This window comes from Oncorhynchus gorbuscha, linkage group LG22 (assembly GCF_021184085.1).
Source record: "Oncorhynchus gorbuscha isolate QuinsamMale2020 ecotype Even-year linkage group LG22, OgorEven_v1.0, whole genome shotgun sequence".
NCBI classification, from domain to species: domain Eukaryota; kingdom Metazoa; phylum Chordata; class Actinopteri; order Salmoniformes; family Salmonidae; genus Oncorhynchus; species Oncorhynchus gorbuscha.
This window is the reverse complement of record NC_060194.1, coordinates 12160957-12183460: the sequence shown is the minus strand read 5'-3', so window position 1 is coordinate 12183460 and position 22504 is coordinate 12160957. Positions and strand designations below refer to the sequence as shown.

General features: G+C 43.5%; 2 protein-coding genes across 4 annotated transcripts; one reads left to right on the top strand and one right to left on the bottom strand.

The window, feature by feature from the left end:
- The first annotated feature begins 5619 nt into the window (after window positions 1-5619).
- On the top strand, window positions 5620-16245 carry odr4 (odr-4 GPCR localization factor homolog). Of its 3 annotated transcripts, none has more exons than XM_046321307.1 (14): window positions 5620-5698; window positions 6105-6208; window positions 6669-6815; window positions 6963-7058; window positions 7189-7295; window positions 7491-7527; window positions 7658-7801; window positions 8068-8163; window positions 8251-8307; window positions 8942-9073; window positions 9371-9455; window positions 14369-14554; window positions 15093-15227; window positions 15450-16245. In XM_046321307.1, exons 2-14 carry the CDS (start codon window positions 6110-6112, stop codon window positions 15515-15517), a joined length of 1389 nt encoding a protein of 462 aa, XP_046177263.1. In that variant the 5' UTR covers window positions 5620-5698; window positions 6105-6109; the 3' UTR covers window positions 15518-16245. The 3 variants fall into 3 exon arrangements, 2 of the variants coding, with proteins under 2 accessions (XP_046177263.1, XP_046177262.1); XM_046321306.1 differs by having other exon boundaries at window positions 5657-5764; XR_006834298.1 differs by lacking the exon at window positions 15450-16245 and having other exon boundaries at window positions 5621-5698; window positions 14369-14674; window positions 15093-15226.
- Window positions 16246-16334: 89 nt separating this feature from the next.
- Window positions 16335-20883, bottom strand: pdca (phosducin a). Its single transcript, XM_046321308.1, has 4 exons — window positions 20741-20883; window positions 18107-18165; window positions 17652-17785; window positions 16335-17411 (listed from the first exon to the last, which is right to left on the bottom strand). Exons 2-4 carry the CDS (start codon window positions 18153-18155, stop codon window positions 16890-16892), a joined length of 705 nt encoding a protein of 234 aa, XP_046177264.1. The 5' UTR covers window positions 18156-18165; window positions 20741-20883; the 3' UTR covers window positions 16335-16889.
- Window positions 20884-22504: the final 1621 nt, after the last annotated feature.

Below are 22504 nucleotides of genomic sequence, written 5' to 3'. Positions count from 1 at the left end.
ATATTTTAGAATAAGTCTCTAAAGTAACAAAATGTGGAAAAAGTCAGTGTCTGAATACTTTCCGAATGCACTGTACATTCTAAATGATTTAAATGGGTCTTTCTCCATTCTGATTGTTTTATACTGTTTAACTTTAACCAAAAATAATTTCCTGCATTTTCTGCACTCATTTGAGATCATTTCCACACTGCCACATACGGCTGCACAATATTGGCAAAAAATCTAGACCTGATTTTTAACCAAATGTTGAAATTGCGATTTGACTTGCGATTTAGATCAAAACACTTGGTTGAACCGTTGGAGCTATGGAAATAGAATTATTATTTTAATTATATTGTTAAAATATAATAGTGGGCACTTTGAATACAGTATTGTTTGACATGAGAACGAATGAAAATGCCAGTGGGAGTTATTGTGACATGGTAGGAACCAAAGTTTTGGTCTGTGTTTCCTAGGGGACCCTATAATCTTTGGCTACAGTAAATGTTTTCTCTTAGCTACTTCATGTAACTAACATAGTGATGCTTTACCTAATCCTCTTCGGTTTAGAAAATACTGTTACACTATAAGCTTGATAATGTTGGTTGTCTTTTATAAAAATAAAGAATTGTATACAAATTGTGATTAGTCTTTTTTTCTGTGAGGTGTGTGTACTGACCTGGCCATCTCAGAGAGCTGCTGGATGCGTTTGAGGTGGGCCTCCCTCTCAGAGTGCAGCTTCTTGTTCTCCTCCTGGCCCTCCCAGAGTGGGAAACAGGGGAGAGGAGAGTTGGTGCGCGAACGCAAAACAGCAGGGAAAAATAAGCACATCATCAGAGGTCAATGGCCAATTTTACAGAACAAACTGCACCATGACAACAAACAACTTCACCTGTTTTAATGCAACGGAAAATTGACAACGCTATCTCTACAAGCATATAACTACTATTTAGTTACAGACCCCAGCTGTGTGTGCAATGACATCAGACCACTGTCCCCGATATCGACAGCAGCTCAAAAGCCTCATGTCTTTCTTCCTCTCAAGTCTCACCTGTAGTTGTTCCTCTCTCTGCATTGAGGCTCTCCTGTAGCTCCTTCAGCGCTCGGTCCTGGTGTTCAACTCGTTGTTTGTAGCGCAGTGTCGCCACCTCGAACTGTGTCTCTGCGACCTCCATTCTCACGACGCACAAACCTGCAGGAGGGAAAGGTCAGAGCAGGTTTAACAAACTGCTTACTCACTAAAGTACTGGAGCTTAGTCTTGGACTTAAAAGCATGCTTAAAATGTAGAATACTTTTTTTAACTAGGCTTAATCTAGTCTGGGAAACCGTCCGTGGTGTATAACGTCTTAGTGTGGTATTACTTTTGCAATCAGGAAATTCAGATGACTGCAGATTTAGTATAATTGATCATTATTATTTATTGTGTGTCCCTTTCAGATAATTTGTCTTGCACCTCAACAAACAGCACAGCATCACCAATAGGTGAATAAATACATACATACAATCACAAGCAATATATGTGTAATAACACACATCTTTTACAGGTCAGCACAACCATGTATCAAGTACTGGATCTGTAAAGGAGTTGGCACAGTAAGAAAAGTCCTATCCCCATCTACTACCTGATGATCTCCAGGACTTGTTCCTGGGACTTGCCCTCCTCGCTCTCGATCAGGCTCTCGATGAGGACTTACCCTCCTCGCTGAAGGACAGGTAGAGGCTGGGACTGGGATTTAGCTATGGTCGGAGATGGACCAGTCACCAGAGCTTCAAACACAACCACATGAAGACAAACCAGAGAGAGAATGCGATGTAGTGGTAACAGGCCACTAAAAGCATTTTCAAAATGAGAAGGTTGGTAATGAAAAGTCCTATTGCATTTGCAATAACAGTTGCTGTCCTGAAATGTCTCAGCCATACATTCTTTATTGGATGACACATACTGTTGAGATTCCCCAACAGAACCCAGCTCGCAGTGCCAAAGCCTACCTCCGAGTGGCACTCTGATGGGAACCCTGGAGCTGGTCTAGCCCTGGCCTAGACCCCGACCCTGCAGGCCCTGGTTTTGACCCCGATTCTGCTTCTCAATGTGGCTGAGCTGCTGCCTCAGTAGGTTCGCTTGCAGCTCAGCGTTCTTCAACAGCTCCTTGGTCTTCTGGTACAGAGACCACTGGGCCTCCAGCTGCTTCTTGGCCTCCAGCAGTTGAGCCTGAGGGAGTGTAATAAAAATAAGAATTGGTGGAGGAAGGAGGAGGAAGGAGAGGGGGCCTAAGTGATGTGATCATAAAAGCCACTGAAGATCTAATTATGTTCTTGGTCATTTCCAGAGCGAAAGGGTTTGTGAAGGAGAAACGGGATGAAAAAGCGACAGAGATGAGATAAAGGGGACAGAGAGGAAAGTCCTGTGTGGCTCAGTTGGTAGAGCACGGTAGAGAAATGTAATTTGCTCTGGATAAGAGTGTGTGCTAAACAACCAACATGAATGAAGACAAACACTGTCTGAAAGAATGAGGAAAGGAAAATAAATTGGGTGGTGAGAAAAAAATACTTGAGTCTATCTGTACTTCTTGGTTGCGGCCCAGCACGTGCCTCTGCTCTACCTCCTCAGCCGGTTTCTTCTTAAACTGGGGGAGCTCTCTCTCCAGTCTCTCTATCTGGCTGTTCAGACACTGCCTGGTCTCTGTCTCTGTACACTCCATCGTCAGCTAGGGGACAAGAGCAAGGCAGGGATGGAGATGGTTTCTTAACAATTATGGGAAGGGTGGATTGGACTTGAAATGGGGGGGTGAGTATGTGTGTGCCTGGTTAGACTTGACTTGGGTATGAGCAGTGTGGTGTATGTGCGTACCTGAAACAGACTTGAGGTAGGTGTGTGTGTGTGTGTGTGTGTGTGTGTGTGTGTGTGTGTGTGTGTGTGTGTGTGTGTGTGTGTGTGTGTGTGTGTGTGTGTGTGTGTGTGTGTGTGTGTGTGTGTGTGTGTGTGTGTGTGTGTGTGTGTGTGTGTGTGTGTGTGTGTGTGTGTGTGTGTGTGTGTGTGTGTGTGTGTGTGTGTGTACCTGGTTAAACCTGGTGTGTGTGTACCTGGATAGATTTGAGGTTGGTCAGCAGTAGGTTTTGGTTGCACTGCTCAGCCATCATGGCCCCCTTCTCCTGGTTCAGTCTGGACTGCTGATAGAGAGAGGAAATGGAGAGGACGTGGGGGGGAGAAATGATCGCACTCAATTCTTGTCAATCATAAAGGCCAAAGTTGACTTACTTCCTCCTCACATTCCTCATCCAAACTGTACTATCCCCACCTGGCCCAACCATGACCTCCTAACTCCTAACTGACACGGTCAGTTTCTCATAGGCAGCCCAGAGGTCCTGGGTCATGGTGTGGATGTTCTGCTCGTGTTTCTGAGCCGTGGCGGCCATCTTCTGGCTCTTCTCGTGCAGCTCGGCAATCTCCCGCCTGTAGCCGTTCAGGTTCTCCTGCAGCATCTTATACCTGACAGAGAGAAAGACAAACTTGGTTTGATTTACTTCAGCACATGGTCACTTCTTCCTAAAAAAAAGATGTATGAGATGGGTGTGTTCAGTGCATTCGAATAGGGAAAGTGGTAAAAGATCAATAGCCATATTTTCTCGGAATTGTCCAACATAAGTCGGGTGGAGTACTGAAAAAGCAATACTGAGCATACACATCAGTATTGTCATTGGATTTTTCTTATTGCCTGGTTGTGGTTTAAGTTGTATTAAATTACCTCTTGGAGGCGAACCCCAGTTGTGTGGAGAACTTTGCCTTCTGGAAGGGGACCTCAGACAGATGCTCTTGGAGCTTGACGTTCTGCTCGTTCAGCATTTTGTCGTTTTCCGCCTTCTCATTCTTGTACTTGGTGAAGGAGTTGTTCAACCGGAACGACGTTAGATCACCGTCATAAAAATTGTGTATTTACATGTTCGTTAAAGAGGTAGGTAGTGTACAGTGAATTAAAATGCCTGATGCAATAACAAAATGTGGTAAATGTATGTCCTTACTGAATATTTAGGGGTTCACAGTGAAACTAGAGGCCATGAGTAACTTGGTCAAAAAGATTGGCACTGATTGGCCTATAGGTGGTGCTGTAAAACTTTGATGTAGGCTCTTTCCTCACACTGAACACATTTGCCTCAAGGACCGGACCCATAAGGTCTGTCAGGAAAGATTTTCCTCCATCTTAAACATTTTGGAAAACCTTTGAAAGACATATCATAACCCATCATCCAAATAACACCACATAAGGAGTATAGACCCATGTCTTGACTTAGTTTGAGATGGCCGAGTTATTGATAAATCAGGAAATCAGATTTTTGGTGTCCATTTAAATCCTTTGCAAATCCCCTCCACAATGGCCTATCAAATTGAAACCTTTTTAGGTTCGTCAAATCCATGATGAACCACGTTAAATTTGCCATTCGTAGATTTCAAAATTAAGGAAACTAGCCACCTACGGCCCAACAGGACCTGAATATCGACCCACTCTCCTCATCACACTCTGCCTTCCAGTTAGCTTACTCAAAGCACCACCTCATGTTAATCTGCATACACACACCCATATTGACCTTACATCGAACCGGAAAATGATCACTCCCTATCGTGGATTCTATCATCACTTCCCATTCACACCTCCCAGCCACCGCCACAGATACCAATGTCAAACCCAAGTATGTCTCTGTACATTGATTCTCCTCCCCCTCTCATCATTAACACATACTAATCCCCTGTAATCCATACATTCCTCAACTATGTTCCCATGATTATCTTCATGCTGACTTTCCCATATTTCATTATGGGCATTAATATCCCCACACCATATGACCTTCCCACCCCTCCCTATACATCCCTTCAAACTGTGGTAACACGAGAGGTTTTCAGGGGTTGTATAAATGACCTTAACAATGTAACCTCTATTCCTACATAATTTATACCCCACACATTACAATTTCTGTATCTCCAATACACTATACGCCATCCCCTCTTTAACTAACGAACGCAGCGCAACACCCACCCTACCCCTCAACTCTATCACGCCGTTCCGAAAACCTACGTTATCAATAAGCGACAAATAACATTATAGGAGATTGAGGGTGCGTTCGTAAATTCACTCTGGCTAGCTAGTCCTATTTCAGAGCACACTTGTCTGAGTGTGCCAGAGCGCATAATAACTGATTAATTAAAGAGCTTTCAACACCCGTTGAATATGGCGGTGTCAGTAAACGTCGGCAAAAAAAGCATAATTAAATTGTTGCCAGCAGCACAGTTACAGTGACCAACGCTCTGGATATCATGAAAACAGTCTAACCAGATCTGATAGGACGAGTAAAATGGGTCAGAGTGAGGTGTTCTCTCATTTGTGTCTGAGAGTAGCTAGCAAGATAGCTAACTTTAGCCAGTTAGCTTGGCTGCTTGACCTCCGCTGTGAGGACAGAAAGTTCGGGTCAACCTTTACTCCTCAGCCACAGTTTCCAGTGTATGTTCCAAGAGAGAAACGCTCTGAATTTACGTTTGCCCAGAGCGCACTGGCACTCCACAGTGAATTTACGATCATACCCTAAGTATCATCCAATCAGAAGTAGCTTTGATAATATGGTCCAATCATCTTCCTCGGGTGCAGTGACGTAGATTTCAAGCGACGTCACACGTATCAACATTTATCTGCTGCTGGAGCTGTTCATGAAGTGAACTTTCACGTCAATCTGGTAGCTATAACAACGAATTTAAGCCTACATTTGAGTGATTTGAAGATTCACCCATAACACAAAACGGTGCGATTGTCAAACCTCTAGGATTTGGTTTGGTTTGAAAGCCAAGTTATCCATCCACTGAGCCAGACTGAGCTAACTAGTGAGCTAACGTTAGCTAGCTAACAGCTGTGGTGAAATATATAGCTAACTAACGGTAACGTTAGCTAGCTAAATGAGCTTCTGTGTCAAGTTGTTCTGCTAAACCAATTCACTAGTTATTTGAAATACTCTGCCGTGCTATTTAGATTTTGTTGTTGTTGTGTTTGACGACTTTTGAATATAACATTGCAGAGCATCACTTGACATCTTCATGATGGAACGTTAATGTGTAGTCCTTGTCTTTCCCCTCTTTATCCTGTAGTCAGAATGGGCAGAGGCTACATAGTGGAGGATGTGGTGGAGAAATATCTGTCCAATCTCAGTGTACCAGGTGCATCTTGTGTCACAGGGCTTCTCATTGGCCAGGTAAGGTTCACTCATCATGGATCTTATACATGCAACAAACCAGTCTCCTGTCATTCACTACAAGTACACACTGTAGCAAAACGTTTTGCAAGGGGTATAGTCACTAGCAACCAACAGAACTAAACGGAATCAAACAGTGAGGGACCTACCAGAATTTGTCCAATAGGAACACATTTTTGTTTAAACACTTTTCAGTTTGGAGTAAATGGTTTCCTTTGCAAAAACATTTGCAACTGTTTGCTTACGGTCTTCCTCTAAATGAATACACCCCAGGTTTTAGTCCGTTTTTTTGTCTTCTGTTTGGTGTCTACTGAAAACGACCCAGGTGTTTTCCCTCACAGCCCGATTTGACCAAAAAATTGGCTACTTTTTCCAGAGGGCCTTGAGTTTTTCCTATTTAGGTCACGTGACTAGGAACACCTCTTGGTCCGAAGTAGGACATTCTTGTCTCTTTTGGCAGAGTTCGTCCCAGAGAGACTTTGTGGTGCTGGCTGTGAGGACACCTCAGAAGGACACAGAGGGACAGGGGTCTCCGTCGGTCAGCAGGGGAGCTGGGAACTCACTGGAACACCTGGACGTGGAGTGGGTCACCGAGCATGCCAGACAGGTAGATGATGAGGATAATGCAACTTTTATGAAAACATCAGGTCTTCTACTTGGTTCACATAACATTACACAGTCTAAGCATTGTGAGCAATCACTTGTATCTCAATCTCACTCTGTCATAATGTATAATAATGTATGTTTTCTGAAGGTCTCCCGGATGTTACCGGGAGGTATGTCAGTTATTGGTGTGTTTCTCGTCACCCCACCTGAGCTGTCGAAAGAGGCTCAAAATACATTGAGACGGGTAAGACGACACAAACTTAAGCTGAGGCAAGATTGTTGGTATTCCTTTTGATAGAGATCATACATATTTATAACAGGAACTGTATTGATAGAAAATGGGCCTCTAGTTTAAACTAGTGTGTCTTTTGCAGTTGATCTTTGCGGTGGACAAGCATATATCCAAGGGACGGCTTTGGAGTCTAACAGAGGAGGACGTAACAGAGAAGGTCACACTTCACATCTGCTCCAAAACCAGGAAGTATCCTTAACCGCTCCAACTGATGGGTCAAATTGCTCTCAATTGCATCATCTGTTTGCTGCCCAAAGACAATAAACAATGAACAGTGGTTTCACTATAGTCCGTAGTAAATGTGATGACACCTTTACCGAGTTGTGTGCTTAATACAAGGAGAACCCTTAGCGTTGGAAAACACCTTTAACTCCACTCTCTCAGAGTCGTTTGCAGAACATATGATGTTCGAGATCCCAAGGTGAGTTCATAGGTGTGACAGTATTGCCTTTTTTAAGCGGTCAATTGTCCTCTACTTGCTCTTTTCTGTATTCATATTCAGCCTAGAAAAATACTACAAGTCTTAACTGCATTCTGATTGGTGATTTCAGAGTTCTGCCAAGCCTGCTGATTGGAAGTACCAGTCGGGGGTGTGTACTTCCTGGCCATTGTTGACATGCTCAGTGGGACTGAACCTGGTGTTCCCTGTGTTAGAGATGCATGTCTTACCACAGGACATGGAAAAGTGTATGAAGGTGAGTGGGATATATTGGGTGTCAATTACGTGTAAATGTATTGTTATGGTACCCTTATGAAGCGCCATAGGAATGCTTATAACACCCGTATTAAGCTTGTCAGCATTACGTCACTATGTGAGAGATTAACAACAGTACATTTCAGGAAATGCCTGGTGAGGTCTTCTTTAGTGGAGCTCACTTTGAATCTGGCGTTCTCAAACAGGACAGTAGATTGAAATGTCAATTCTAGTGGAACCAATCATTTTGGTTTTGTGTGATTTCAGGAGGGACTTCAAACGTGGGCGAAGCAGATTGAAGATGGGCTTTGCCTCATCAATGGCGACGCGATGCCTGGCGAGGTGGAGCTACTGGGGGGGCAGGTAAAACGCAGCGTTCCTTTTTGGGTGGCACAATGTCGCTCATAGAAATAGATCACGGCTTTTAACAAGTCTATGTTTTCTGCTCAGAAAAAGAATGCAAAGGCTGTTCAGCAGACGTTTCGAGCCCAGATCCTCATCCCGATGGTAAGAATATCATTAGTAGGGAGTTTTTTGTTGTTGTTGTAGCCTATAACAAGGGCTCAGAGTTGTTCCTTGCTGAAGTTGATTTGTGTGTGCCTGTGCGTTTGTTTGTGTGTTTATGCTTCTGTGAGTGTGTGCCTAATTTCGTGTGTGTATCATAGATTGAATAGAACAAACGTGCCCATTCAAGTCAATTATGACAAAATGGGCTGGACTGGCAGCCATTGCGAGTGTACCCATAGGAGCAATGCACAAAGTAAAAGCAGGAAGTGTACCCTTTAATCTGTGCTGTGATTTGTTGAGTCAACTCAACTGACATTACAAAAAATGCATTACATTTACATTTAAGTCATTTAGCAGACTCTCTTATCCAGAGCGACTTACAAATTTACATTGCATGAGCCACATTGCATCAGTTGGCATCATTTAAATGAATGTTCTTCATTACCATGGTAACCCCAGCATCCGTTGATAGAACATTCAAAATTAACATGGAAATGATTACATCACAATACCAGTCAGCCATTGTAAGTGTATCCATTAGTTTATCGGTTAAAATGCCCAGGGTTAGAGGTTCCAATCCCGTTCTATTCATTTCTATGTTGTGTATATAACATCCGGTCATCTCTCGCCTCAGGCGGAACCCCAATCAGAGCGGAGGTTGACGGGGTCTGTGAAGGTGTGCAGTGGGTCTCTCACCCTGAAGGGAATGGTGCAGTGCAGGGCCTACCTCCACAGCAACAAACCCAGAGCCAAGCACGCTACAGAGGTACTGCACAACACACACACACACACACACACACACACACACACACACACACACACACACACACACACACACACACACACACACACACACACACACACACACACACACACACACACACACACACACACACACACACACACACACACACACACACACACACATATACACAGGACATTGGCAACCAGAACTTTCTCTAAACCAGATCTTGCACACTATCCAGCTCTTAGCAACTGAAGGTTATTTGGATATACACATACATTCGATCTTTCACATTTTTCTCATGCCTTGTCCTGATAGGTCATCAAGAGAGATGTCATCAACACGGTCTCTAGCAGAGTGGAGATGTTCCTGGAAGATCTTTTAATGGAGGGAGATGACAAAGGCACAGTATTCGTTTTCTACTTTAGCTTGGGGGTTAGATAAATATTGTTCGTATTACTTAACGGAACCGAACTGAACTGCAGTGCTTTCAGTGTGCTTAGCAAGCTATGCAGATCAACCACAAGGTGGCACTGTTGACCATTCACTGGTTGTGCTATACTCACTGTCCCACTTGTTCTCCTGCATAACATCATTGAGGTGCAGTAACCAGTCAAAAGTTTGGACACACCTACTAGGGTTTTTCTTTATTTGACTATTTTCTACATTGTAGAATAATAGCGAAGACCTCAAGACTATGAAATAACACATGGAATAATGCACAATATATCGGTAAGCATATTGGAATCAGCCGATATTAGCTAAAAATGCCAACATCGGCATCATCCCGATGTCTAGTTTAACGCCGATGTGCAAAACCGATGTCAAAACGGACGTGCATACTTATAGGTAGGTAGAGGACGTAATTACGCCACAAAAAAATACAGCTCTGCACAGAACAAAAGCAGAAAAATACTAAGCGCACACTTCCAACAACTAAACAAGTTCAAGTCAAGCAGTCATTTGAAAGAGTACGAAAATTTCAGCACGACAACTCAAAAGGTGAAATCCATTAACGGCAAGATAATGGAATTCGATGCCCTTGACAATCAACCGTTCTCTGTCGTGGATGATGTTGGCTTTCGCCAACTTTTCGAGCACCAGTACACACTACCAAGTACACACTCTTTTTCAGATGTTTGCCCTACCGGAGTTACACAGTATTGATGAAACGTATGGGCGTCACTGCTATTAGCTTCACAACATTTGGACCATCGATGTCCGCCCCATGAGCATGCTGAGTCTGACAGCACATTGGGTCAACGAGGATGTCCTTGCCGTGTCTGAATCCTGGCTTAGGAAGGCCAACAAAAATTCTGAGATTTCCATACCCACCTACAACATTTTCCGTCAAGATAAAACTGCCAAAGGGGGAGGAGTTAGTTTGCAAAGTTCTGTCATACTTTCCAGGTCTATGCTCAAACAGTTCGAGCTTCTAATTTAAAAAAGGAATCTCTCCAGAAATAAGTCTCTCACTGTTGCCGCCTGTTATAGACCCCCCTCAGCTCCCAGCTGTGCCCTGGACACCATATGTGAATTGATTGCCCCCCATCTATCTTCAGAGTTCGTTCTGTTAGGTGACCTAAACTGGGATATGCTTAACACCCCAGCAGTCCTACAATCTAAGCTAGATGCTCTCAATCTCACACAAATTATCAAGGAAACCACCAGGTACAACCCTAAATCTGTAAACATGGGCACCCTCATAGATAATTATCCTGACCAACTTGCCCTCCAAATACACCTCTGCTGTTTTCAATCAGGATCTCAGCGATCCGCTATGGGTCCGCGGTCAAATGCCCACCCCTCATCACTGTCAAACGCTCCCTAAAACACTTCTGCGAGCAGGCCTTTCTAACCGACCTGGCCCAGGTATCCTGGAAGGATATTGACCTCATCCCGTCAGTCGAGGATGCCTGGTCGTTCTTTAAAAGTAATTTCCTCACCACTTAAATAAGCATGCCCCTTTCAAAAAATGTAGAACTAAGAACAGATATAGCCCTAGATTCACTCCAGACCTGACTGCCCTTGACCAGCACAAAAACATTCTGCAATAACATCGAATAGTCCCCGCGATATGAAACTGTTCAGGGAAGTCAGGAACCAATACACACAGTCAGTTAGGAAAGCAACAGAAATGTGCATCCTGTAGCTCTAACTCCAAAAACTTTTGGGACACTGTAAAGTCCATGGAGAACAAGAGCACCTCCTCCCAGGTGCCCACTGCACTGAGGCTAGGTGACACGGCCACCACCGATAAATCCATGATAATCAAAAATTTCCATAAACATTTCTCTACGGCTGGCCATGCTTTCCTCCTGGCTACCACAACCCCGGCCAACAGCTCCGCACCTCTCGCAGCTACTTGCCCGAGCTTCTCCTTCACCCAAACCCAGATCGCAGATGTTCTGAAAGAGCTGCAAAACCTGGACCCGTACAAATCAGCTGGGCTAGACAATCTAGACCCTTTCTTTCTAAAATTATCCGCCGTCATTGTTGCAACCCCTATTACCAGTCTGTTCAACCTCTCTTTAATTTCATCCGAGATCCCTAAAGATTGGAAAGCTGCCGCGGTCATCCCCCTCTTCAAAGGGTGACACTCTAGACCCAAACTGTTACAGACCTATATCCATCCTGCCCTGCCTTTCTAAAGTCTTTGAAAGCCAAATTAATAAACAGATCACTAACCATTTCGAATCCCATCGTACCTTCTCCGCTGTGCAAACTGGTTTCTGAGCTGGTCACGGGTGCACTTCAGCCACGCTCAAGGTACTAAACGATATCATAACCGCCATTGATAAAAGTAAGTACTGTGCAGCCGTCTTCATCGACCTGGCCAATGCTTTCGACTCGGTCAATCACCGTATTCTTATTGGCAGAGTCAATAGCCTTGGTTTCTCAAATGACTGCCTTGCCTGGTTCACCAACTACTTCGCAGATCGAGTTCAGTGTGTAAAATCGGAGGGCCTGTTGTCCGGACCTCTGGCAGTCTCTATGGGGGTACCACAGGGTTCAATTCTCGGGCTGACACTTTTCTCTGTATATATCAACGATGTCGCTCTTGCTACGAGCTTCAATGCCATACAACACTCCTTCCATGGCCTCCAACTGCTCTTAAACGCTAGCAAATGCATGCTTTTCAACTGTTCGCTGCCCGCACCCGCCCGCCCGACTAGCATCACTACTCTGGACGGTTCTGACCTAGAATACGTGGACAACTACAAATACCTAGGTGTCTGGCTAGACTGTAAACTCTCCTTCCAGACTCATACCAAACATCTCCAATCCAAAATCAAATCTAGAATCTGCTTTCTATTTTGCAACAAAGACTCTTTCACTCACGCCGCCAAACTTACCCTAGTAAAACGGACTATCCTACCGATCCTCGACTTTGGCGATGTCATCTACAAAATAGCTTCCAATACTGCAAATTGGATGGAGTCTATCACAGTGCCATCCGTTCTGTTACCAAAGCGCCTTATACCACCTACCACTGCGACCTGTATGCTCTAGTCGCCTGGCCCTCACTACATATTTGTTGCAAGACCCACTGGCTCCAGGTCATCTACAAGTCTATGCTAGGTAAAGCTCCGCCTTATCTCCGCTCACTGGTCACGATAACAACACCCACCCGTAGCACGCACTCCAGCAGGTATATCTCACTGGTCATCCCCAAAGCCAACACCTCCTTTGGCCACCCTTCCTTCCAGTTCTCTGCTGCCAGTGACTGGAACGAATTGCAAAAATCGCTGAAGCTGGAGACTTACATTTCCCTCACTAACTTTAAACATCAGTTATCTGAGCAGCTAACCGATCGCTGCAGCTTTACATAGTCCATCTGTAAATAGCCACCCAGTCTACCTACCTCATCCCCATATTGTTTTTATTTACTTTGCTGCTCTTTTGCACACCAGTATCACTACTTACACACCATCATCTGCTCATCTATCACTCCAGTGTTAATCTGCTAAATTGTAATTACTTTGCTACTATGGCCTATTTATTGCCATACCTCCTCATGCCATTTGCGCACACTGTATATAGACCTTTTTGTTTTATTGTGTTGACTGTACACTTGTTTATTCCATGTAACTCTGTGTTGTTGTTTTTGTCGCACTGCTTTGCTGTATCTGTTCAGGTCGCAGTTGTAAATGAGAACTTGTTCTCAACTAGCTTACCTGGTTAATTAAGGTAAAAGAAAAAAAATTGTACTGAGGAAAGCCGTATTGTATGCTCAAGAATGTGCTGGTTCTCATACTGCTGCTGCCATTCTAATGGCATTTGAGAACATGTTTGAAACTTGGAAACATGAACACACTCCTAGATCCATTCGAACAACTAACTCTGTAAATAAGCTAAACAACTGTGTCTGCAGCAGACGTGATACCCTCTGTCATGGTATTGAAACATAGACCGAAGAAGAGACTTGCTTGGGCCAAGAAACATGAGCAGTGGACATTAGACTGGTGGAAATCTGTCCTTTGGTCTGATTAATCCAAATTTGAGATTGTTGGCTCCAACCGCCGTGTCCATGTGTGGCGCAAAGTAGGTGATCAAATGATCTCCGCATGTGTGGTACCCACCGTGAAGCATGGAGGAGGAGGTGTGGGGGTGCTTTGCTGGTGACACTGTCTGATTTATTTAGAATTCAAGACACACTTAACCAGCATGGCTACCACAGCATTCTGCAGCGATACGCCATCTCATCTGGTTTGGGCTTAGTGGGACTATCATTTGTTTTTCAACAGGACAATTACCCAACACACCTCCAGACTGTGTAAGGGCTATTTGACCAAGAAGGAGAGTGTTGGAGTGCTGCATCAGATGACCTGGTCTCCACAATCACCTGACCTCAACCCAATTGAGATGGTTTGGGATGAGTTGGACCACAGTGATGGAAAAGCAGCCAACAAATGCTCAGCATATGTGGGAACTCCTTCAAGACTGTTGGAAAAGTATTCCAGGTGAAGCTGGTTGAGAGAAGGCCAAGAGTGTGCAAAGCTGTCATCAAGGCAAAGGGTGGCTACTTTGAAGAATCTCAAATATAAATATATTTTGATTTGTTTAACACATTTTTGGTTACTACATGATTCCATATGTGTTATTTAATAGTTTGTGTATTCACTATTATTCTACAATGTAGAAAATAGTAAAAATAAAGAACCATTGAATGAGTAGGTGTGTCTAAACGTTTGAGTGGTACTGTATATACCTCCAAACAATGACAAATCAAATACAGAACAATGACTCATTTATTCCTATTAAATATGTAGCTAAGTGTACATAATGATTGTTCTGCTCTCCTCTCTTCGGCAGGGTCAGTCGGTGTACAGCAGATGCTCCCTCGCAGAGTGTTTGCCCCCGTGCCCGGAATGAGCCTGTGTGTGTGTGACTACATGTTCCCTGACGAGTGTGTGTCCGATGTGAGTGACCGTCTCAAAGAGATGCTGGACTGGGAGACACCCGAGGACAGCATAGACACCTCCCAGGAGGCCGTCCCAGGTGGTTTATCATAATAACCAGGGGTCAGGGGTCAATGTAGCAGGCGGCCATAACTGTATACTACTACAGTATCACCTGTAATCTTCCAGTGACCTGGTTTGAGTCACTAAAGCCCATTGTGTAAGTGTTAGTTACTCCCTATGAGGAATGAAACAGGTATTCCAACCGGAACCAGAGTTGTTATCACTAGCCTGAGATGCATACAATCACACCGAAAGAATGTATATTTCTTTACTCACCTGCATGACTAAATGGTAACATATTTCCCCACCAGGACCCACAATGTTGTGGGAAAACCTTATTTTCAACTGTTTCTATTTGGTCATGTGAGGAAAGACCCATATTTTATGATTGTCATTACTCATTCTTCAAACAAATGCTATTTTCTTGTTATGTTGGTTAAGCGGTTATATCATATGGATTATTTTAGCTTCCTCAACTGAGTTTTGAATCTCCATTTTCTATACTTTCCATACTACTATTTGTCTTCAATTGAGTGTAAGGTTGACATTGTATGGTGAAAATGTCTCATATTTAGAAGCTCCTACGATTGACCTAAAGAACACGGTTGTTCAGAAGAACCTGAAGGCTAAATCTACCCTTGACGCTCGTCCTAAGACACCCTCTGAAGATCCCACTGAAGCCCACAAAAGCCACAAAACATATTACGCTGGTATGTCCTTTTTAAAATACTCTCTTCAAACAGCCATTTCGTCAGAAATCAGGAGGTACAATGGTCAGAAAAAACACCTGGCTCTGTTGTATGTAAAGGCGTGTACAGGAAGCTTTGTGGTTATTATGTGAACCTAACACCTAACCCAAAATATGAATCAGCATCAGGTATGTAGCATGGCTTTCTCTTCACTCACCCGGATACCTTTGTGTCATTGTGTAGGTGTTGCCATGGCAGCCGCAATCGCTCTCCTAGCAACAGGCACCTCGCTGATCTACCTGAGCGACTAACGGTGGAGGCACAGGACACACACACACCACGAGAGCTGTTGTTATGCTCAGTGACTTAATCGCTTTGATTAAATAGATTTTCACGAAATTGAGTTGACATGGTTATTATAAAAGTATATGCAAGCTGTATGTTTGGTATTGATAATTCAACATTTTATTTTTCATATGAATTGTAAAGCAGAATTGTGTAGAGACAAAAATAAATAAATACAGTTCGTTTTGATTTATTTTGTTTCAGTTGTAAAAAGGTTTCACAAAGAAACATGTGTACAGCATATGATTTAATGTCTTTCAGTAAGTATGTCTAATGCCATATATTCAAAATTCCCCTGCCATATTATGGGGGAAATGGACCCACTTTTTGTTGTTCAGTTCATTCAGTCATCAACAGATATTCTGATGTGTGCCAATCATAAACTTTCGGCTCTGTCCTCACATATTGCCTCAGGCCAACCGTAATCGAACCTCTCCTCAACCACAGTGCTGGCACAGCGAACAACGGACATGTCAGAAGTGCTTAAGAGTGTCTGGATTCAACATTGGTTTTTTTTGCAATGACTTAGTCCTACGGTATGGTCTTGTATGGTTATGCTTGGTATGATGGGCATATTCTATGCTTTGATCCTCCCAAAGGATCGTTCATGCTTGGCCTTAATATCGCAAATACTGTATTTTATGTGTTTCTCTATGACGGAATTGAGCAGAATAAAGAAGTCCGTTCAAAGTAACTCACTTTTGGTGTGTGTTCTATTCATGTTAAATGATGTTAGTTAATAGTAGTAAAACGATTAGACAGAGAAACCAACCAACACTTCCATGCGGAAATACTGCTTTTAATGACTGACTTGGGGTTAACACTTTATCCCTTTTAGATTTCAAACATCATGAAAATATAGCAGAAAATACAATGACATTGGTTGACAATGGTGATAAACAAACCTAAGCCATAAAATGGGGTACATTACTCCAACCATAAAATTGGCTGCATTACTCTGACCATAAAATGGGGTGCATTACTCTAACCATAAAATGGGCTGCATTACTCTAACCATAAAATGGGGTGCATTACTCTAACCGGATCACATACTGTGACGCCAACACAACCTCACACAAAGATTGCGTAGTCATATACTTATCAATCATATACCAATACAATGGTTAAAACGAAAAGAAAAAAGCATTTCGTAGTGATACATATTGAGCTAATAATGTCTGTTTGAAATCTGTAGCTTTTCTCAAGTTAATGGACACTGCCTGTGGTAAACTGAAGCTGACTGGAGGCTGTTTAAAAAATATTGCATTACAGTAGGCTAATGGGTCCAGAAATGTGCACTGACTGTCACTGACTCCCTATATAAAAATACAAAAAACCTTACTCCACCTCAACACCTGCCTCCTCCTCATCAGGACAGGCCACAAACTCCTTCTCGGGCAGGAGGCCGTATTCATTGAGGAACGCCTCGATATCGGCGGCGAAGAACTCCTCGCTGAGGTGCTGTGTCATGGACAGGAAGTTTCCTAGTAGCTCACCTGCCTTGTAAACCAGCATGGCGGGCAGCACGTCGTCTGAGAAGCGCTCGCTTGCACCCGTTGCGGCGGCCTCGATGCGGCAGAACTTGATGCTGGGGTACTCGGTGGCCAGGCAATCTAGGCAGGAGTTGAGCGCCTCGCAACCTTTGACTCCGTCCTTGTAGATGTGGACGACTACCAGGGTGAGCCGGTGCTCCTTCTCAATGACCTCCAGGAAGGCCTCGCCATTGTCCAGCTCCACCACGCTGTCAAACGTTGGCCCAAAGCTGAATCGCTCGTGCATCTCCTTCATGCACTGCTTGCGGTACTTTCGCAGGCCCTTCTCATCCTCCTCTGCGATCATCTCGTACTCCTGGACACTCATCTGTCAAGAAAAAGTGATAGGGGCTGAGTCAACGCTCATGCATATTATGTATGGGGGCTGAAACACAGAAGTAGAATTGACTTGAATGGAAAAGTCCCATCTAGTCATTTTATTTCTATGGGTTAAAATATGTCACGTAAACACATCTCGATTCTCAAGAGTTTTGCTAGACATATGCCTCCCTCTGTGGTCAAGTCTCTTAGTGTCTGACCTTGTGGTTGTGTTTGAACGCTGACTGACCTTGCGATTGAGTCTGTCGTGGACATCATCGCTCTGGGGGTTGGATATCTGTCTGAGGAGTGCCTTCTTGCTGGGAGGGGTGTCCTGGTCCTCACACTTAAACTTCCTCCAGTCATTGATTACACCCTTGGGGCCTTGCAGAGGAATTGAGACATGTATAGTACACTAGAGAGGCTGATGTCATTTAACTACATCTCTAGAATGTGCTGATAACGGCAGCCATACTGTTAAGGATGCATTACAAATGTCAAACTCTAGTGTTCTATTTGTAATTCTATGGATTGAGAGGGGTCGATCAACAGGTGAAAACAAGAACAGAGGTTAACAGAGAAAAGTCTGTGCATCAGAAAGAGAGTTTATACAGACTTCACTCTCATTTCAATTGAAGTTTAGATGATATACAGTGGACCTAATAAAGAGTTCACGAAAAGGGTGGACAGTTGATGACGTGTCACCTGTTTGGATTGCTGGCACCTCATCTTCAGCTGGTGTTGGGCTTGACATACTGAACCTTCTGAATGAAGAGACAAAATCCTAAAGATTAGCAATGGAAACCGTTTTCTTATCACCATTTCGTCAAAGAGACTGGCTCGTAACAAAACCGTAGCTTTGCATTGGTTCGTCGGTGTACTGTACACTGCAGCATGTTGTGATTGTCAGAGACATTCAGAGGGAGCCAGGTTGAAGCAGTATTATCAGATTATGATTAGGTCTAATACTTAGGGTTTTCTAAGACTGTATTAATTCATGGGCCTGCGTGTGTGACACAGCTGGGACCTAAAGATGACAACGTGTCACATGTACGATACACATAACCACTAAGCCAAAGCCTAGGGATTGGATGAGGAGCCAATGCAACTCTTCAGGTGTAGCATCTGAAGAGGCCATAAACAAGCTTCTTTACAAGCCTATGCTTCAGAGTGTGTGTCTTGTGTTCCTAGGCCAACTCAAAACAATGTGTCAAATCGAACTCTTACTAATCCTGGCCCTTTGTGATATAGGACACCCTGCCCCAAAATCTCTCTTTCTCCCTCTTCAACATTACAGCAACTACATTACAACATCTCTTTAACCGGAAACCTTCGTCATTGACTTTCTGTGTGCGTTGTCACTCAATTTGAAAAGCTACTTTGGCCTTTAGGGCCACCGTAATACAGAATGAACTCCATAATTTCTAAAAAAGCAAACGTTTTACTTCATCTTTGATGACAATACAATAACTGCCAACACTAATTGTTAGATTCTTACAAAACATATGTCAATGTACACCGAACAAAAATATAAACGCAACATGTAAAGTGTTGGTCCCATGGTTCATGAGCTGAAATAAAAGATCCCAGAGAGTCTCCATACGCACAAAAAGCTTATTTTGCTCAAATTTTGTGAACAAATGTGTTTACATCCTGTTAATAGACATTTCTCATTTGCCAAGATAATCCATCCACCTGACAGGTGTGGCATATCAAGAAGCTGATTAAACAGCATAATCATGTGCACCTTGTGCTGGGAGCAATTAAATGCTACTAAAATGTGTAGTTTTGTCACACAACACAATGCCACAGATGTCTCAAGAGTTGAAGGCGTGCGCAATTGGCTTGCTGACTGCAGGAATGTCCACAAGAGCAGTTGGCAGAGAATTTTATATTAATTTCTCTACCATAAGCCGCCTCCAACATTGTTTTAGAGAATTTGTCAGTATGTCCAAATAGCCTAAACCGCAGACCACATGTAACCACACCAGCTCAGAACATCCACATCCGGCTTCTTCACCTGCGGGATCGTCTGAGACTAGCCACCCGGACAGCTGATGAAACTATGGGTTTGCATAACCAAAGAATTTCTCCACAAACTGTCATAAACCGTCTCAGGGAAGCTTATCTGTATCCTCGTCGTCCTTACCAGGTGTCTTGAACTGACTGCAGTTCGGTGTTGCAACCAACTTCAGTGGGCAAATGCTCATCTTCGATGGTTGCTTGCACACTGGAGAAGTGTGCTCTTCATGGATGAACCCTGGTTTCAACTGTACCGGGCAGATGGCAGACAGTTTGTATGACGCCGTGTCGGCAACTGGTTTGCTGATGTCAAAGTTGTGAACAGAGTGCCCCATGGTGGCGGTGGGGTTATGGTATGGACAGTCATAAGCTATGGACAACAAACACAATTGCATTTTATCGATGGCAATGTGAATGCACAGCGATACCGTGACGAGATCCTGAGGCCCATTGTCGTGCCATTCATCCGCTGCCATCACCATGTTTCAGCATGATCATGCACAGACCCATGTCACAAGGATCTATCTGTACACAAGTTCTAGAAGCTGAAAATGTCCCAGTTCTTCTATGGCCTACATACACACCAGACATCTCACCCATTGAGCATGTTTGGGATGCTCTGGATTGACACGTACGACAGTACTTCACACAGCAACTTCACACAGCCATTGAAATGGAGTGATACAACATTTCACAGGCCACAATCAACAGCCTGATCAATTCTATACGAAGGAGATAATGTTGCGCTGCATGAGGAAAATGGTGGTCACACCAGATACTGACTGGTTTTCTGATCCACACCCCTACCTTTTTTAAAAGGTATCTGTGACCAACAGATGCATATCTGTATTGTTGCATTTATATTTTTGTTCCGTGTGTTTTGGTGTGTCTTGCACGTTGTCATTGTGTCCAAGGTAAACTCCCAGCTCATTTGTCCTCCAAGTTGGTGTTGTCCCATAGTAAGTTACAGAATAGTCTTTAGGTATACAGTACATGCACAGGGAAAGCATTTCAGTGGTTCCCATGACATTGGCATGAATTGTGATTATGGACCCCTGATGTTGTCTTGTAATTGCTCTGGTGACATGACCTTGAAATGTTGAAATCACTCTACAGAAACAGAATAGAGTAGGCCAAATGTTTCCCACATGTGTCCTCTCTAACATTATGGACGATCACTTCAGATTTCATCAAATCTTTCATTCGTAGTTGATCTCCCTCAAATCCAAGTGGAGAATTAGACCACGTCATTCCACTGCTCTGTCAAGTAGAATCAATATGAATTAATAATCAAACGATAGCAGCAGCTATGCTTACCTGTGTGGTTCGCTGCACTTCCTCTTCGCAGGTTAGTCTCCTTATAGTCCTGACCAGGTTCGTTGTTGCCTGTGCGTAGGAATGGGTTTCGTCTGAAGACAGCTGGGGGGAGGCTGTGTGGAATTAGACGTGAATTAATAATCAATATCATCATAGTGACATCTCTCCCATGTCCTATGGTGACGTGTATAATAGGATTAGGAATTAGACCTGCTCAGAGAAGAGTATATGTGTTGTGGGAGAGCGACATGGAGAGAGCAACAGAGGGGTGGTTGAGGGGTGTAGATGATTTTCTGTCGGTATGTGATGTGCACTTTTTCTCAATGTATGTGATATGCTAGACATGCATTGTCATGAAAAAAAAATTGCAGTATGGGCCACATCCATTCATAATGTTCAATCTGCAGAAATTACATTGTGGAGGCCTATTGTACACCATGCAAGAACGGCACTACCTCAGATTGGCTGCGTGCCTATATCCATAGGTATAAAAGGCTTATAGGGTCTTACAGTGTGTGTTGTGCGTCACTGGGTTGTGCGACAGGTGTAAGGACCGTGTTTCTTTACTCTGGGATTAGAGCTCAGATTCAGGTGATTAAGATAAGTGAAATCTGAAACCAATCATTTCAAATGACCAGAGCAGTAGTCAACACTAGGTGGAGATAAAACTCTGTAGATATGGTCAGCTAGGGGCAGGCTCGTCCATCAGTCACTCTTGCAATATCTAGAACGGAAAACAGGAAATTGTCTGGCCTTTATTGTACCCAGTCTATATAAGCAAGTAGGAATCTAATTACATTCCATGCATTTTGTGAAATGGCTGATAGCACAGGCGTGGCATGTAGATTACAAGTTGCCGTTTCAAGGCATGCTTTTAGTACAAATGCAAGGCAAAAAAAATATTTATTTAATCACCTACAACCCAGTCAGTCAGTACCTGGCACGGTGACATACAGGATTTCTGCCTCTTGAGTTGCGAAAGATAAGAAAGTCTAGGGATGCAGGATATAGAAATCTAATTGAAAAAACCCTGTGAGGTTTTAATGGAATTTCCCAATTTTATACTTCGTCACCCCATCTGCCGTTAAAAAGTGAATGTGACAGTATATGTCTGTGTTACTCAGCAGTGAAAAGACACGGACTTAGATTGCAAAATGAAGGGGGATGTGGGAAATGACGCTGCACCCCCCTTTCTCTGACCTCATAGCTGGGACCAGAAATCTAAACAGCCCTCACAGGTCAGGAATGTTCCACTTATCATCACGGGGGCCCCAGGAGTGACCACAAAGACAAGTGAATTTATTGCATGAGCAGATAATCCAAACTTCCCCCATCCTCTCCCATTAACTGCTCCACTAGGTGGCAAAAGTGTCAAGATAATATTTTTTTAAAACAGCGATTGCAAGTAGAGCTGGGATAAGTTTGAACCTTTGAATGCTTTATAATAGTGGTAATGAATTATGACACAAAATCAGCCTTGGGTGAAACGCTGAACAAAGGCACCTGTACAGCATTGCTCGGTGGGGAATGCAGAAGTTAAGTCACGTCGATATCTTGTTTCGGCTCGTTATATATTTCCTTCATGTTGCTATGAGACACCTGCAGAATAGGACAATAATGATCACAGAGTCAAGACCCAACTTGCCAGGGCCATGAAAGGGAAACCTTGCCAACAGTGACATAAGTCAGTCATAGAAGACAAGGACATGTTCTCATGCATAGTTTAGAGTGTGTTACAAAAGCACAATATCGTCAACACAGCCC